General features: G+C 38.1%; 1 protein-coding gene across 2 annotated transcripts in view; it reads left to right on the top strand.

Moving 5' to 3' along the window:
* The first annotated feature begins 11,408 nt into the window (after positions 1 to 11,408).
* lars2 (leucyl-tRNA synthetase 2, mitochondrial) overlaps positions 11,409 to 18,563 on the top strand; it is a 43,173-nt gene continuing 36,018 nt past the window's right edge. For both annotated transcript variants that reach the window (XM_042490700.1, XM_042490702.1), the window contains exons 1-2: positions 11,409 to 11,546; positions 16,999 to 17,243. In XM_042490700.1, the coding sequence (XP_042346634.1) occupies positions 17,010 to 17,243 (234 nt within the window). In that variant the 5' untranslated portion in view covers positions 11,409 to 11,546; positions 16,999 to 17,009. The remainder of the gene's footprint in view (positions 11,547 to 16,998; positions 17,244 to 18,563) is intronic.

Below are 18,563 nucleotides of genomic sequence, written 5' to 3'. Positions count from 1 at the left end.
GTTTGAAATGCAGCTGGATGGAACCTTTTGCAGTGTTATGATACAATGCCAGTTGGCTGGACGGCAATATGACATGCAGACAGGCGGCATCAGTTAATAACGCGGCCAGCACCAGTCTCGGCTGTATGGCATATGTCATATGTCATATTTGTAATAGTTTGTATTTTTCATATTTATGTATTCCGCTGATCTGCTTCATTTTCCGTAAATAAATTCTACGATTATAAAGGTCTAAATGTTTCTTTATGCCAGGAACAGAAGTCTGGTGGGAAAGCTGTGATAGCTTTATCCACATATTTATTTTGTTGTCTTAAAATGAGTCAAATTCAAATATGCTGACACAAAATATATTCAATTCACCCAATTAAACACCCACAGTGTTTAACTTTTCCATCTGTGAAACATCCCCAGGTTGCTTAAACTTGCCGTAGAGGACAAGAGCTCAGTGTCCTTGTGTTATAGCCCTGGATATGAGGAAAGAGATATAAAGTATTTTCTTGCCTAAAGTAAAGTTTAATAGATTTTTCTGAATTGCTTTGATACTATTTACATCTAATTTGGGCTTTGATGCAACTAAAGCTTACAATTATCTGAGGAACATGATGGGATTTTAGGTGACAAAGGTTACATCAGTGACTTTCACTGTGATTGAGCTAAAAGATCAGAAATTAATCTACATCCCACACAGAAAAGATTAACTTTGGAACCTTTATGTAACAGATTACCAGAGTCACTGCGCATGGCGTGAATTAGCAGCCCACTGGACCGGCAAGGGCTTCAGTGCCTTGCTTCAGAGCACCTCGGTGGTGGAGATGAGGTGAAGGTAAGAGCTGTTCTGTTACTTCACCACCAAGATCTGTTAACCTTTGGAGTCCTTGTGCCGCTTTCAGATGCCCTTCACAAGTATTTAACCCTTTGAACTCTGAAAAAGTTGGTTTGATTTATTTCAACCACATGGAAAAAGAGGTAATAAGCACCCTGGTAAGAACCGTTCAGCAAATTGCAAAGAAATTAGTAGCTGTAGAAAATTATTTTGAATAAGCTTGGAAAAAATATTTAAAATCATCACAATTACATATTTAAAATTATGTTACAAAATTATTATAATTTTTAAACATTTTTTCCAGGTTATTTCCTTGCAGTTGTTGTTTATCAACTTTCTTTTCTTTTTTTTTTATTTTCAGGTACTTTTTACAAACACATTTTTGATTAAATTATTTTATCATTGCTCATTGCCTTTTTCCTGTGTTTTAGAAAGAAATCAAGCCAGTTTGCTCAGGGTTCAAAGGGCTAAAGTAGTCTAAACTGCCAACATGTTTATCCCGCCATTTAGTGATAAAGTGAGTCAATTGAAGAAAACCAGCCTCGTCCCAAGAGGGAATGTTGGCATCTTACATTTCTGCAAAGCATGTATATGTTACATTTGCACATTTCATACGTATAATATCAATGTTTCTAAACTGATGTAGTACACACTACCGTAGACTACTCCTCAAAACCAAATAACAACATCTGCAGTCTTTTGTCCACCCTTCACAGTGTTTCCATTAGTATTTTTGGCACCTGACATGAGTGTTTTCACCAACACATCTCGGTATTCAAACCGGTGTTTGTGGCACATGGCAGTCTTCCCCGGAAGCGTTCCAGCCACTGAACCTGAGTGTCTTTTAATGACCTGTCCATGCTTTTGCAGCTGCTTTTGTGCCACCAAACACTGGTGTTTTTTTTTTACCAACACATTGTGGCTTTTCCGCCATTGTTTAAGCCATCAACCAGGGTGATTTTCACTGACCCATGCTGTTTTGTAGTGGTGTTTAAGGCATGAGCCTGGGTGTTTTAAGCCCAAACATGACCTTTTCTTAACCATAAAGGTGATTTTTGTGCCTTAACCTCACCACACTTTGACTACAGTGTTGTTGTTGTATGTTACGTTTCAACACATCTGCCATAAATCAATGTACAAATACAATGTCCATTGTTTACAGACATACTCAATATAAACAATATTTTTCTAGTGAGTGGGTTGAGAATACAAACCATTGTCATTGGAAACCCAGAAAAATACTATCATTCATAATGTGCATTCAGTCATAAAATCAACTCTTTGTCTGCACTATATACGCAACGAGTTACTATGGTTACCTGTACTGTAGTGATGTTCAGCAGGTAAACAGACTGTGTTGAATTTGTTCTTTAACTGGTATCCTTTAGCATCATTATGTGTCAGAGTCCATAATTCAGTATGCTCAATGCCCAAAACAAAAAGCCCTGCTGCATTTGCGATGGATTCAAAATGTAAATTTCATTATTGTCAATTCACAGCACAGTTTGTTTCTCTATACTTAAAATCAGTGGGTTGTAAATTGAACCAGTGAAGATCAATACACAATATGGCACAAGACTTTGTGGTTGTTTTACTGGCTCTTACCCATGGGTACTGGGTTTTATTTCTCATATCATTATTGCCTCTGCATCACATATATAATGCAATAAAAAACAAAGACAATAATAATAATATTAAAAAAACGTTGTGTTGTGTATGTTTGTAGCTTTTGTATATGAAAACATCTCTGAGAGGTAAACCCGGCAGTCCGTAATCCGTCTGCTTGTTTGTTCATCTGTTCTCTGCTCTGAGAGCTTTCTGTACGTTGGTGTTTGTTTCTCTCAGCCATATTGTGCACTCAGGGGCAGCCAGACACATCAATAAACATGTGCCTCCACAGCGCTGCAGCAGCAGGGGTTTTGTACACAGTGTGTATCACCTGGCTGCTGCATCTGATGCTGAAGAGGAGGACACACTCACCGCCACCCTCCCTGTCCCTCTACCCTCTTTGTGTTTTGGATCCAACACTTCATCACAAACAGCAAATCTGATTACATTTACAGCTGGGGACACAGCTGCAGTTAATCTCAATTTTGTAGAGTTATAATAAAAGTTTAAATATTAGGACTAGTGGTTGAACACCTGGTCCATTTTGGCAAGGAGGGTCTCAAGCTGCGGTCACTGTGTGAGCCAGCGTTGGCCTGAATCACACTGAGCTCAGAGTCAAACGTGGAACCCAAAAAAATGACGTTTATGGTCTGAGCCTGATGACCAGGGGTGGATTATGAGAAACTTGGCCCCTGGAGACAGACATGGAAAAGGCCCCACCACCTCTCCTACATAGGAGCAGGGCACGCCACTTTTTCTTGCATCTTTGTGTGGTTTTGTATCTCTTTGTGGTCATTGTGTGTCTTCCCGTGGTTGTTGAGTGTCTTTGTGGCTGTTTTATGTGTGAAATTGAGATAAGTTAGTGTCTCTTTGAAGTAATTTTGTGTCTCTTTGATGTAATTGTGTGTTTCTTTGAAATCATTTGTATCTTTTTTTGTAATTTTGTGTATCTTTGTTGTCATTTTGTGTCTCTTTGTAGCCATTTTGTGTGTTTTTGAGCAAATTTTGTGTCTGTTTTAAATAAATTTGTATCTGTTTTGTTAGTTTTCTGTCTCTTTACAATTGTTTTGTGTCTCTTTGAGGTAATTTTGCATCTCTTTGAAGTTTATTTTGTGTCTCTTTGTAGAACCTTTGCTTGTCTTTGTGGTGTTTTCTTGTTTCTTTGTGGTCATGTTAAGTCTCTTCCTGGTTGGTTTGTTGCCCATTAGGCCCATAACTTTTGTTAGATTTACCAAGTATCAATTATAGAATGAAATACCATCTTTAAATGACATCCTGTTATATAATGTGTTATATCTTTGCTACAATTGCTCTATACTGCCTTTCAATGCATACAAACCCTTGACATTTTGTGCAAAATGCACTCTTGACCTCACATTGTGCAAAATAGTAGGCATGTGTTCTTAAATTGTACAATTCATTACAGCATGGCAAACTAGACATTAGAAAAAAATCAGCAGTTCTTTCACTTTTTTTTCAAACAAAATGAGGTTAGTTATATTCCTTTTGTTATTCTTTAGGTGTTCATGTCAAAGATGTCAATCATTTAATTGTCCATACGTCTCTCCTCTGGTAACCACTTTTTAAAGGTTGAGCTTTTAATGAGGAAACAGTTATGCCAGTGTATTCTTCCTAACAATGTATACATAATGCATCAGAAAAGATAATATGCTATTAACAGAATTGGGTCATTGACCAGAGGCAAAATCGTGATGAATTATTCTCTTTGATCTTTGCAGGCTAGGAAACATGAATGCCACTTGTCTGAATTGTTTTCTTCTGTGCTGTTTAAATGGTGTAATTTGCTCTCGATGCCTGCCTCCATGTATTTGATGTGAAGGCCAGCTGAAGTGAAAGATGCTTTGGTGTCAATTTGCACCTGAAAGCCCTCGTCCCCCTTGTCTCCCTTTGATTATGGCGATGTGTTTTCTCCTCCACATTTTTTGCTTTAAAACAATCATGTGGTTTGGTTCTCTTTCTGCACACTCAGACATCTCTCTGGTGCTCACAAACACTCCCACACATTTCCAAATGCTGGTCCCTCCGCATCAGATATGCTCTAGACAATGTGCTGGCGAACAGAGCAGGAAAATGTAAATGACTTTCTTGTCCATTAATTATGCTATAAAAATGTAAATCACTTTGGTGACAAAAAATGCAAATGGGACTAAGATAAAAGTCTCTTGTGCCAAAGGAGAATGTATGAAAGATTCATTCTCTCAAAATGTGGTTCTTTATTCAGGAAACTAAAAGGAGGACCTGTTAGTGGCTCCTGGCTGACTCGGTGCCGGATCAGACACCATTAGTCTGACCTACAGGCTCACCCAGACAACTGGCTCAATTAGAAGGTGAGGATTCGGGTATGTGCATCCTTATAGATACAGTGTTCGAGCTCCTCTCTTTACATCTGAGCCTCTTGGATCCCCTGTCTGTCTCCAGTCGCCCCTGTCATACCACCAATCACTGCCAGTACTCATCACCACGGCAACAAAACAGGCGGTTTCCCTGGAAGCGGAGGAGCAGTGGGGTGTCGAGGAAATATTCTGTTTGGCTGATAACAACCATAAAACTAATAACATCTCCATCGCTGTTATTGTCCTGTTTGGTGTCAGCGCAGAGAATATTGCAGGAACAAATAATCATAATGATGTCATGTCCAGGACCTGTCTATCAAAAAAGAAAAAAGGATTCACAGGGTTGTTTGAGTGCATCACAAAGCTACAGCTTCCTCTCTTATTTCTCTTCTGAAGGAACAATATGAGTCAGAGGATGACCCGCTCAGCTAGCAAACAGCCGGAGACAAAGTCTGGGCAGCAGTGAAGCACACAGTGATCCTAAGGTAAGAAATGGATATAAAATATCTGTTAATTTCAGTCCTTGAAGATACCAAACATTTTGAAAATGGCCTCATCTACACCTGCAAATCATATCACTTACATACAGTGATCAGTGGAGGACAGTTACAAAGTTCATTTACTCGAAAAAGAAACTGTACTTAAGTACAGTTTTTTAAATATCTGTACTTTTTCAAACTTATTACTTTGACTTCACTACATTTGAAAGAAAAATATTAAATTATACTTTTCTGAAATACAAAAATCCATAAACAGTGATCATGCATTGGATGAGGGGCCCACTTTAGAAAAGTTTTTTACCCCCTTGCCCAGAATTATAACTGGCCTGCTCCTGGTTTCCTCCAATTGGATTTTCTGAATGGATTTTGGAAATAAGAACTGTGGAAAAGTTTATGATACTTACCTGTTTTGTTTAGCAAGATAATCTCTTCAAACTAACACCACTTTCATGAATTTTGAAGCCTAAATTCAATTGCCAAAAGTAAAAAGCTATTGTGAGGCTACAAAATGGACTACACAATGGCCACATGATTTCAGCATTGCCAACACAACCAGGCTGTAAGGCTGTGTTTGGCCCAACAAGTCTCATTAAGCCACTGGTATGCAAATGCCTTTTTTAAGAAACACAAAAGCTTCAGAATGTATAAGTGCTGTATGTCCTGACGCATTTCATGTCGTAGAACAAAAGGCGAAAATCTGTTAAGCTTGTACTAACTACAGATCTTATTTAGGCATCTAACTAAAAACCCATTGACCTCTAACTGAGGGAACCAAGAGTCCTAAAATACTAACTCATGTCTAGTGTTTAGGACTCATGCTGCATTCAAAGTCGGATATCAAAATTTCCCAGTTGAAATTTCCAACTTGTATTGAAATGTATTGAGTCTCTTAAATGAAGTGGAGTACAAATAAAAAGTACTCCACTGTATTAAGTGCTGTAGAGTACTTTATATAAAGAGTAAATATGCAAAGTCACTTTTAACCACCGCTCAAACATCAAATGTATATTGTTTTGTCCTGATATGATTTAATATATCTCTTTTACTCGTTTACTAGAAAACAAGCCTCTCAGTCTCACAATTAACGTTTAAGTGAGGGCAGTTAAAATGCTCGCGAGCACATATAGAAATGCATTTAAAACTCAGTGCATCCTATCTTAAGATTGCCACCAGAGCCTCTATTACAGCCGGTTTGAGTGCATCCAGGAGAGTGCAGAGGGATCTGAGGAGTTGTAAACTAATTAGCTCCATTAATTGCCGGGGAGCTGCTCTGAAATCAGGCAAAGTGGATTGGGAGTCAAAAAGAAGACATAACAAATGTTTTGCAGAACAGCTTGTCTGTTTCAGAATCTGCATTTTTCATGTTGAGTGAGGGGAAGTCGTGCAGAAGCAGAAAATTAGAACAGGACAGATCGTGATAGACAGTGAAGCTGGCAGACGCTTCTTAACAGATTCTTTAAGATCTTGTTCCAGATCCAAACCTCCTCATCTCCTCTGTACTGCCATGTTTCTCTCTGAGGCCTTTTGTCCTCCATGAGAACTGATAAGTGAAAGACACAAGGGGCTGTCGATGTGAAACAGGCCCTGGAAATAACATCACACTTATCAGGCTCTCTGAACCACAGCCAGAGGCGTGCAGAGACCCATCAGCTCCTCGCAGGGCTCGGGGAGCTCTGATGGTGTGAGATTGCTTCTCTGTGGCACCACCGGTCTACTCCTCATCGGAGTGGATGTAGATTGTGAATCACACACCCGTCCACGAAAGGTCATCTTGGACAGGTGAAGACAAGTCAGCCCCCCCTCCTTCTCCTCATCTGCTTTCTAGCTAACGCATTGCTGCTTTGGCCGCTCTGTATGGTCGTTTGTCATCGGGTTCTCTGCTAGTGAAATGCAATCGTCCTCTGAAGCAGGGAGAGAGGGGGTGATTACCATGGGTTGTTTGTCATGGCGGGAACGGCGAGGCGGATGTCGGTAGAGAAGGAGGATGATTGGTTGCTTTCAAAAGTGATTTGTTTGAAAAACAACAGAGGCTGCTCGTACCTGAGAGGCGATGTGGCGGTCCAAAAATGTGCAACTTTAATGCAACCAAAAATAAATGATTAAAGGGCTTTGTCATTAGACTGCGGAGTGGTGCCATGCAGGTTTTGTTTACTGTTAATTACAGTGAAAAATAAAAGAAGTGGAACGCTGAGACAAAGCTGGCAAGTGGAAAGAGGATGAGACTTTCACAGAACTGATTCCATGTTTTATTTCAGTGTGTTCTTTCTCCGCAGATTTCCAGCAATAAATTGGCTTTGCTCACTCAGACGCTCCCTGAGGACATCGAGCTTCCATCTGCTCCAGTTATATGATACCTATCATTTTTCCTTAAATGTCATGTTGTTAGAGGAACATTATTTGGAAAAGAATATTGACCAGGGGCAGACAAATTTCTCCAAGTACAGACCTCACCGCATCTGATGAGGAAATAACTTTTGTTTTTACTTTTATGATTTCTTAGTAAGAGTTATGGGTCTCATAAAAATATAATATTGATATTTATTTGGACTGAGGAAAACATAATGTTTGATACCAAATTAGGAACTACCAAGATGTTTTTCCCCCTGGATGACTTTTCTTTGTGTGTGTGTGTTTGTGTGTGCGTGTGTGTGTGTGTGTGTTTAATGAAATTACTGAAAATTAGTCATCATCCACAATGAAACTGGATGCATTTTGTAATTATTGGTCACCATGATATGAGCACACGTTTTTAAATCTGTAAGCACTGAAATGTACAGTCAGCTGAATAAAGGGAACATCCGTCACTTATATTAACTCTAAACATGAAAGTGCTCCAATGAAGTCTGAGCAGAAAAAGTGACCCTCAATCTAACATTCTTTTAACCCTTAATTGACCTTTTCATCCATCCTGTAAGTACACTTTCTTTTTCCTTGCTTTATGAAATAGACTCCTCGGAGAGGAACATTTTTTTTCCAGATTTGTGCAGCATTTCAGCAGGAATTACAATTTTGAACAAATGATGAAAGCTCATTCAGCAGCCCCTCTGTGAAACACTGTAACCAGGAGGAAATGAGTATTGGATTCATTCATCAGGGAGTCTCCCTCTTTATCTGCAGACAGATCTGTGGCTCTATGTGGAAAGGAAGAGTCTCAACTGTGTCAAAAACCCATTTCCCTCTCTCATTCCTCCTCTTCAGCCACATCCTGTTGTGCCCTGAGCAGAGGCGCCCACTTAACTCTGATATACGACGGCAGGCCGGAGCAGAGCCCGGGGTTTAGCTCTCTGACGTCAGGCCGAGGAACTCTATCTCCTGCTAATGATACCCCACCCCGCTGTTTCTCCTCCCTCACCAGCTCGGGCTTCCTCTCTCCTTCACTACTTCTGTCTGCGCGTCAGATCAAAGGTGAGAGCCACAGGGAGAACTCGTGGAAAAGAGGCTCTGATGAGACACTGCCTCCTCCTTCTCCTCCTCCTTCTCTTACTCCTCAGAGCCTCTCTGCTAAGTTATGAAGATGAGGTGCTCTCTCAGTCAGCAATCACTTTACACTGGAAGATGGCATCAAAGAGGTAGTGCTCCTCTCAGAAATCACGTATAATGAAAGCCCCCGCAGTGCTGCTGGCACTAAATATGTGTCATGGAATTATTTCAGTCATGTTGTATGTTCATCCTCCTTATGTGGAGCTATGATCTGAGTTAATTTACTTTAGTAAATTTTAAAAAAAACAGTCTTGTACATTTGACCCCAGAAGATAAAATAAAAAATAAAAATAAAAAAACAAAGCAAAGAAAGTTTCACTTTAAAAATACGTCAAAATCTATTTTCACTGTGGTCCTTGATGAAAAATAAAGTTTTAGGTAAAATATAAAATATCGGTGTGTAGGCATTTTATATGATATTTCTTAGTAGCCACCCTACATTACGAGATTAAAATCTAAACAAACTGGTTTATTTATGGTTAAAAAATATTTTACAACAGTTTTAAAAAGAATTAAGTCATGAATGAGAACAACTTTTTGGCTGTGAAAAGGTCTACTTCCAAATGACACTTTGTATTCATAGCTACAGGTCCTTAGTTCATCAAGAAAACCTGGACACAGGTCTCGTGGCAACATTAGCGAGGGGACGCTTATGAGACTGGGGGATTCAGGATCCTCCACCAGAAACTGCATTTGGCCAAAAGTCAAACACTGAAATTTCCTGTGTGCTGGTGAATTCTCATGCACTGATTTGCATTTTTTTTGCATCAATTTAATGTTGTAAATATCTTTAATTTTGTTAGAAATTAAAGACACTTACTGTTACTTTCATGTTTCCTTTTGGGAGGACAAATGTAGCCTACAAGCTCGAAATATTGAGGACGACGTCCCTCCTCAATCCCCCCTGGAATCTATGCTTATGACCCTTAAATTGACTGTTTGACCATCTGCAGCAGAGCCTCTGGACCAAAATCCCTATATTAAAAACTTTTTAATATTTGCAATTGCAGTGTTAATGGCTTATTGGGAAGTAAAAGACCCACAAGTATCTATTATTGCATTACAGACATGTCTAACATTGTTACCAAATAGGAAAGACACAATCAAAGGGATATTCTTCACAACCCTGCAACCCAGACGTTATTAATAACTATTTATCATTACCAAAGGCAATGGTTAAAGCCTGTCAACCTTTTTAAATAGTTCTTTAAAGTGTCACCATTAATCAGAATTATAAAAGAAAGTGAGGCTCTTGACGATAAATGTAATTTCTTCTGTCAAATTATTTCAGCTGTAGAAAACAATTTCCATATCTCGGGGCAGTAATTTAAGTGGAATTAAAATTAGATTGGAATTTTTTTGATGAAAAATGAAAAATGATGATAACACGAGGGGATTAGGCTACAGGGTTGCTAGGGTAACAAGCAGAGCCATCACTCACTGAAATCACTGAAATCAACGATGAAGCTCATTGTCATTTATGTCATGCACAAGCACACACACACACACACACACACACACACACACACACACACACTGTTTATATATGAAAAAGTAACAAGTTTTAGAAGAAGAAAATGCAAAGAGATAAAGCACACAGAATAATCTTACTGCAGGTTTAATGAAATATACCATGTAAAAAATATGTATGCTTCTTAGGGACTGTAATTTATTTACCAGAGTGGGGGGTGGCTGAGGTGCAACCTTGTTTTTTTTGATATCATGACCTGCTCCAGAGCTGCAAATATTTTCTTTGAACCTCCCTGAGTTGCTGGAGGAAAATGCATGACCCTCCCTCCACCATAATTAATGATATTTTACAGTTTCGGGCTGTGATAAATGGTTTAATTTTGGTGATTTTTAAAGAGAAAATGCCTTTCAATCCCACTTGTGGGTTTTAGGTTTTCTGAAGGTATTTAAAATTATGATGGAGGATTAGGGCCATGTAAAGGGGAAAGAAAAGTTAGACTTCGAGAATAAGGTCATAATATTACGAGAATAAAGTCCTAATTTGGAGAATAAAGTCATAATATTATGAGATAAAAACTCGTAATATTATGAGAATGAAGTCCTAGTTAACAAGAAAAAAGTTGTAATTGTACGAGAATAAACTCATAATATTATGACAATAAAGTTTTAAAGTGTAAAGTTTTTAAGTTTTAAAACTTTTTTTTTTAAAAAGTTAATTGTATGAAAAGATGTATAGGGAAAAGTCATAATATTATTAGAATAAAATTGTATTTTTTACGAGAAAGGGTATATTATATTACGGAAATAAATAGATGCCAGCAAACTATAAAACAAGCGAGAGCAGAGGTCAACAGGTTACAGCTTTTTTCTTATAGTATAACGACTTTATCCTCGAAGACTCAAGGAACATTTTTTCCTCAATGTGGCCCTAAAACTCTGTGTGAAATAAATACAAAGTACATCTGTTCAAAGTTGAATGCCCCCCCCACGCCAAAACAAAAACATCATTCCCTCCCTAAAAAAATATTTGATTTGCCTCTTCTGTTTTGCACCGCCCCCTGCCCTCAGATGAATGAGGAACAGTCCCTAAAATGATCATTTCTTGCGACATTCGGTTGTCGTTGTCGACGCGCATAGTGTTGATAAAGTTAATTCAAATCCAAGATGGCGGCGCCTATGGCGAAGTCGTGATCCAGGAAAACAGGTCACTGACATTGTATTTTAAAGCTGAGTTTGACATTTATAACATGGACTGCTGGATTTATGTCACCACGACCATAACGCTGAAACAAAGGACCCGGAGATAAAACAGTAAGAACCTTCAAACTGAGGCTTTTTGTCTAAAATGTGTCTCGTGTGTTTCGTCTTCCTGTGAGATCAGCAGACAGACGGAGGACCAGCAGCAGACACAGACAGCTCTGTGTGCAGCTGCAGCTTCTGTTTGTAGCGGCTGCGGTGCAGACAGACACGTTTTTATGCTTTTATGATGTAAATTAATGTCATGCTAAGTGTAAAACATGCTAGCATCAGGGGTAGAGCTGTTTTCAAAATGCGACTCTGCTGTATATCAGCAGAGCGACGAAGACCTAAAGTTAGTTCAGAAGTTACATTTTTACTTTTTTCTCTGCGTTTTATTGTGTTTAAGGTGCGAAGTGGTGATTTAACCCTTTAAAACCTCAGCAAATTGGCTTTATTTCCTCCAAAGTCATGTGAAGAGGGCTACTTAACAATCTCCCCACCACCACCAAACAAATAACAAGAAATTAGCAAATAAGAATATATACTGTATATATGATTATTATTATTATTATTATTTTCTGTACATTTTTCCTTGTTTTTTTTATCATATCTAATAACTCCACTCCAGCTTATATCAAGATCATTACCTTGTCACCTTTTACAGTTTCTCATAATGTTTTTTTTTTTTTTTTTTTTTTTTTAACCATGTTTTTGAAAGAAAACAAGTTTTCTCAAGTTTCTGAGGTTTAAATGTTTGTGAAAAGGCATCTGAATGCAGCACAGGAAAACTGATGAAGAGACAGGTGGTAAAGGGTTAACCCTGTGAAATCTGGAGCGACATCACATTTCTTGTGCTGTCTTTCATCAGTATTTAAAGCATTGAATCCTGAGCAAATTGGTACCATTGCTTTCAGTTTCATGGGAAAAGGGGATTTAGCAACTTTGAAATGTTCCACAAAATGCAAGAAAGTAGTTTACTTATAAAATGATTTTAAAAAAATCTTAAAAATGTCTTTTTTCCAGGTCATTTCATCATTTTTGTTTTTTAACTTTCTGTTTCATATTTTGGGGTCATTTATTCTTTCATTGATCATTGCCTTCTTCCCATGTGTTTGAAAGAAATCAAGCAAACTTTCTCAGATATTAATGTGTTAAATACTTGACACCTCAGTTAAAGTTGCTGTGTTGATTTGAAGGGGAGAACTTGTATAAGCCCACGGGGCCTCTTTCCTCTCCTGCACAGATAACTAACCTGTTATCACTTTCCTCCACAAATCATGCAAACAACATTTACGGGTATCATCATGATAGAGAGATAAAGTGATTAACAGGAAACAATTACATGAAATTAGGGACTGTGGCTGGTGTGTGACTTTCTTTTATTTTAACCCTTGAAACTACAAATTTCTTTTTTTTAGCCTCCCTTAGTGAATGTCAGAAAATGCAGAACGGCTTTAAACTCAGATTTGGTTATGTTTTGTTTTGCGTTTGTTTGTTTTTTTTTCAGATTGAACCGTTCGTCATTCATGATGTGTCCGTGGACCATCTGAAATGTGAAAATAAAGTGGTAATTTCTTCTTTTTTTAAAAATTGAATGAATTTGAATGAAACCATTTAAACTTGTATGCCACTCCAATTAACCAAAAATGCAAGAATGAGCTTAAACATTATTTGACCAGCATATATATATATATATATATATATATATATATATATATATATATATATATATATATATATATATATATAAACATTTTTCTTGTATGAGAAATTTAAACTAGCTAATATTTGGAGTTTTTGCGTTAAATGTGTACATGTATATTTGCTGATTTGTTTTCTGCAATTTTTTTAATAGACTTATGGGCACAGGACTTTTTGTAATATCGATATTATGACCAGAGAGGCAATCAAGACTTTCTCACAGAAATTATTGATTTCTTTAAAATTGTATAATTACCATTATAAAAACCAAAATCCCAGAAAAAATTTTGACATTTCGCGATTTTGATATAACTTTACATCGCTGCAACATTCTGACTTTTGTCGCAGATACAAATATGATATCTGAGTTTTTCTTCTGATACCAAAACCATATATTTTTTTCTATTTAACAAAATAACTTAACTTTATTCTGACTTTTGCCAGAAGAAAAACAGTCTGAACTGAACAAAATCAATTTAATCAGTTTAAATCTTAAAAATTAGTTTAGGAAGTGCAAGACCAAGCATCAATTCCAGCTTTCAGCCCAGGACAGTTTAAAAAAAAACCATTTCTGTTGTCACCCAAAAGGTATTAAAGTTTCACACTGGGCTCTACAGGTCTGATGAGGATACGGCTGTTCAGATGAAGCACAGCCTTCCTCCGCTGTGTGAACCAGCTCGTTGTTTGCAGAAGTTACAGGAGACGCCCGAATGGATGAGCCCAGTCACCATAGAAACATTTTCTCAGTCTCTCGCCTCAGCCCACTCACTTGCACGTTCAGAGATGCACACAACCTTGAGTGCTCGGCTCTCCCAGCCTCAGCCTGAGGGAGGAGCGTTGGCTGCTGCGATGCTTAGGTTATACTCGAGAGGATTTGGTGAAAAACACGTTCCCACAAGAGGGGTGGATTGCGGAGAGGAGAGAGCACTTTTTGCTTGTTTTACACTCATTTGGTGGAGTTATCCCCAAAAGATCTGTTCAGCCCGATCGGTAAATCCCTCAGGCTGGTCAGATTCTTACTAAATGATGTGGAGACTTGAAGTTTGAGCGAAGTTTCTGAAGCCCTTTTTTTCATGATGTGTCTCTTCTGCGAGTCAAAATAACTTAATCTCTTTCTTTGCTTTTGTAGATCGCTGTTTTAATGATTTATTTCCCTCCTCAGCACTGAGCTCTTTCTCTGCAGTAATCTTGTATTTTCATCACATCATTAACATCACAGAAGATAGAATAACCTTTTCAACAACTTCTCCACAACTTCAGATAAACCGATCTGATTTCCTTTTTTACCTAAGTTCCACCTTTATCTCTGGTCTTATGGTGTGCAGATTATCTTTTCTTCTGCTCAGCAGCTACAAAGGTCTCGCTGTCAGAGATCCAGATGCGTCACTGCTGTGAAAATATTCTCTTGACAGGTCAGGTTAGCAGCAGTTGTCCTCTGCTGCCGGGGAGGCAGAGACTGTACAGATATCTCAGGGTACCTTGGAAACTGTGTGTGTGTGTGTGTGTGTGTGTGTGTGTGTGTGTGTGTGTGTGTGTGTGTGTGTGTGTGTGTTTGTGTGTGTGTGTGTGTGTGTGTGTGTGTGTGTGTGTGTGCGTGCACTAAAGACAAATTTAGGTCAAATAGTTTTTTCTTACATGCAGTTGACAGTCTGACCCACATTAATCCACTGGGAAGCCCGCAATGAGTGTGTTGTTGTTAATGTAGGATTGAAATGAAACTTTGAATGAATGAATGAATAATTCTGTTTTTGTACATGCAACATATCGTCCTTTCATTCTCCAAGTAATTGCAAACACATTTTGGAAGCAGGAACTTCCATCCAGGTGATGTCCTGAGGACGTTAAAGCGGTTCACATCCTGTAATGCAAAGAGAAGTCTATAAAACTGCAGGGATCAGGGAATGATATTGTAGATCAGTTGATTGAAAAGTGTCATCCTCACATCAGAGCAGGCGGGCAGTTTAATAAGAACAGCCGGTCTGGAGCAGAGCATAATCACATCACGCTGACTAAACCTCTTATTTCACAAAGTCATGCTGTTGTGTGAGTGACGTGGTGCAAAGAACACTGAATGCCAAAGAAAATCACGTTGTGAGCAGCAGAGCTATCAGTCACTCAACAAGCAGACTCAAATAAGCCGTTAAGGTCCACAGACTCAAATGTCTGAAAACGTCTGCAGTTGTTTGTGCTGATTTGATGTTGAACGTGTGTAATATTGCATTCTGTGGGCATATGACATTGCATATAAAGCCATCGCGAGTGATTGTTTTCATCATGGGGGAAAATTTCTGTGGACAAGATGTGGATTGAACTTATTTGATGCCTATGAAACTAGTTGTTCCCCAACTGGTCCAGCCACGGGGTTCTGATTTTCCATCAGTTATTAGTTCAAGGTCCACATATTTGATAAATTACCACATATTCAGTTTTATTTCACAAAATGTAAACTCCACATTGATTTAGAGCACAAAGAAATAACACATATTGCAAAAAATTGACAGAAACAGCACTTTAAAATAAAAGCTTTGTGCCAGGAATTCACTGTTACTTTAAAATAAAGTGAGGTTTTTTTTTTTTTTTTTTTTTTCCACAAACTTGACACCCCAATAAGAATGAAGTCATGACAGTCAGCACCCACCAGTGGGGAACCATTGTATTAAACCGTGTAGTGACCGTAACATACTTATACAGCAGTAGAAACTGCCCTGTGTTACTTAGGTTGTATAAGTGATGTTTTCTTTGGACGGAGAATCGTGTAGAAGCATGAAAACAAAATGTATTCCTGAAGTTTAAAGATTCTGAGAGGAAAATTGATGCTAATAATGCTAAATTGCAACCAGGAAATACAGTAACTTAGTGGTGGATGATGATTCAGTATTACGTGGTTACCAACCGCAACAACTTTGCCAAAAGTGGTTTTGTTTTTACTTCTGTCTATGAGTCTGTGTGTGTCATCATGGCAAGCTGTTTTGAGTACATAGTTTTCCAGGTGTTTACATGTCTGTCTGTCTGTCTGTCTGTCTGACTGTAGACAGGTTTAGTCACAAGTGTGCAAGAGGCAGTTACTTCACAGGTGTTAAGTTCAGACCACAACGAAGGCTGAGTGGTCTAAACAAGTAGGGAAGGGCCAAACATTTTTTTTTTTATAATTTCAATGGATTGGTAACATATTGATAATATTATCTTTTAAAAAAACAGAAAATGCTGTTTTTTAAATGAATGATTCCCAAAAAGACGTTGCCAAATACTAACAAATTAAGATGAAGTTGTTGTGTAGCTCTTGTAAAAAGATGATGTAATGTTTAACAGTGGAGAACAATTCAAACCTGAAAACATCAAATTCACGATGCACCTAACAATTGTTTTCATTATCGATCAATCTGTTGAATTTTATTTTTCGGTTAACAAATTGATTGAGTCAGCTGGGGCTAAACTTTTTATATATATTCCATTTACAGAGATAAAGAATATAGAAAAACAGCAAATCCTCACATTTGATAAGGAAAGCCAGGAAAATGTTGCTAAAATTTTGCTACATAAATTAAAACCAAATGATCAAATTATTTGGCAATTTAATTTTTGAAGGTCAATCAGTTGACTGATTGTTTGCTGCAATTCTGATAGATCATTTTATGTGTACCAACTGAATTTTTCATATCATATTTGAAAAAAAAAAATCTTTAAGTGTAATATTAATTAAAGGCACATCTGACCCACATTGAAATAAATCTTGCAATAGTTAACCCACCTCTGGATTATTTCATTGACCTTTAACATCATTAACAGCACCTGGACCCTGACTGTCCATCTGTCCCTGTTTCAGGTGACAGAATCATGCAGGTGTCAGTAAGAAGACTGGTTCTGTGTCCGCTGGGTGTTACCTGGTCCGGCCAGATCAGGGGTACTCTTCTGACCCCTGTAGCTCGTCTCCTGTCCCCCAGCACCCGCACCCTGTTCAGTGAGACGGGAGTTTGGGAGAAGGACTATAAAACAGAGACCCGACGCAGAGTGGAAGAATGGTGGCACCCACGAATTATGGCGCAGTGGCGGAAGGATGCGCTGGAGGAGGTGAGGGGGCCTTTACGTTTCATTCAGTTTGTTGATGTTCTCATAATCCAAATTACTTAGTGATGATTGTGGTTGTGTTGTGTCTGTCTGCAACTCAAGTTATAGAGTAATTAGTCAGGAAAATAAAAAGATCAACTGATTGTACGGCCTATTAAATGTCAGAAGAAATTAACAAAAATGTTCACTAATCACAAATTCTAAGAGCTTAATATGAAGTCGTCAAATGTCTTCTGTTAAACCGAAAGATATTTAGTTTACAGTGATATGAAATGGAGAAATGCAGGAAATCTTCATATTTTAGACACTGGAACCAATAAATTTTAGGTAGATATAATGAGGCAAAGTCCGTTCCCTTCCAGTGTCCCCCATGGGACCTTATTTCTGAAAAAAAATATGCACAGTTCTTAACGACAAGAGACAAATAAGTCTTTGATCCAGTTTGAGTTGTGCCATGAACTACATGTTGATGTTTGTCAATTTAAAAGATGATTTTGCAAGTCAAGAAAGTCACAGCTTTTCTTAGTGCCATTTATTTTTGTGTGAATCCACTCAAACCATGAAGACCAGTTGCTCGTGTGAGTGGCCTACATCCAGACGTCTGCTCCCCTGTTGAATGCTGTTAATGTGTAGCATGCCCCTTGGTCGTAAGAGTGAGGGATAAGGTTTGGCTCATGTTTAAGTGAAAACACTACGGAGAAAGTCATTGTGTTTGGTATGAAACACATTGTGGCTTCAGCGAGAGAGAAAATAACGACGTTACGTAATCAACTTGTCTTTCTAATTATATATATATATTTTACAGTATTTTACTTCAACAGTTGTACAACAAACTGCAACGTTCTTGACATGCAATATTATCTTTTAAATTGACGTGCATCATATGTGTAATTCATGCCACAATAGAAATGGAACCAAGAATGTCTCGCACCATTTACCACCGTCTATTTTTTTTTTCCCAAATAAGCTCCCATGGTTCTCCACCCTAAGGGGAGGGACGTCACCTTTCTATGCCTGCAAAAACGAAGGACTGAAGCAGTTATTAAATTATCTAAATAGCTGCAGATTAATTTTCCTGTCAACTGTTAATGTATAGAAATTGTGGCTGACCTGTTGATAAATTAAAACACAGATAACCAGAAACCTGCATGTATACAATGATATCCATAACCAGGTTCCTCAAGTTCAGTGCAACTGTCACGCCCCCCCAAAAAATGATGAAAACTAGATGAGACTCAAAACCGTGAACCTAATGTTCATGTAGTAAGTTTTCAGAAGAGCTTGCCTTTCGATCTGCCCTTTTTGTGACATTACTGGTTCTGT

This window comes from Plectropomus leopardus, chromosome 7, assembly GCF_008729295.1.
Source record: "Plectropomus leopardus isolate mb chromosome 7, YSFRI_Pleo_2.0, whole genome shotgun sequence".
Taxonomy (NCBI): domain Eukaryota; kingdom Metazoa; phylum Chordata; class Actinopteri; order Perciformes; family Serranidae; genus Plectropomus; species Plectropomus leopardus.
This window is presented reverse-complemented; position numbering and strand designations above follow the sequence as displayed.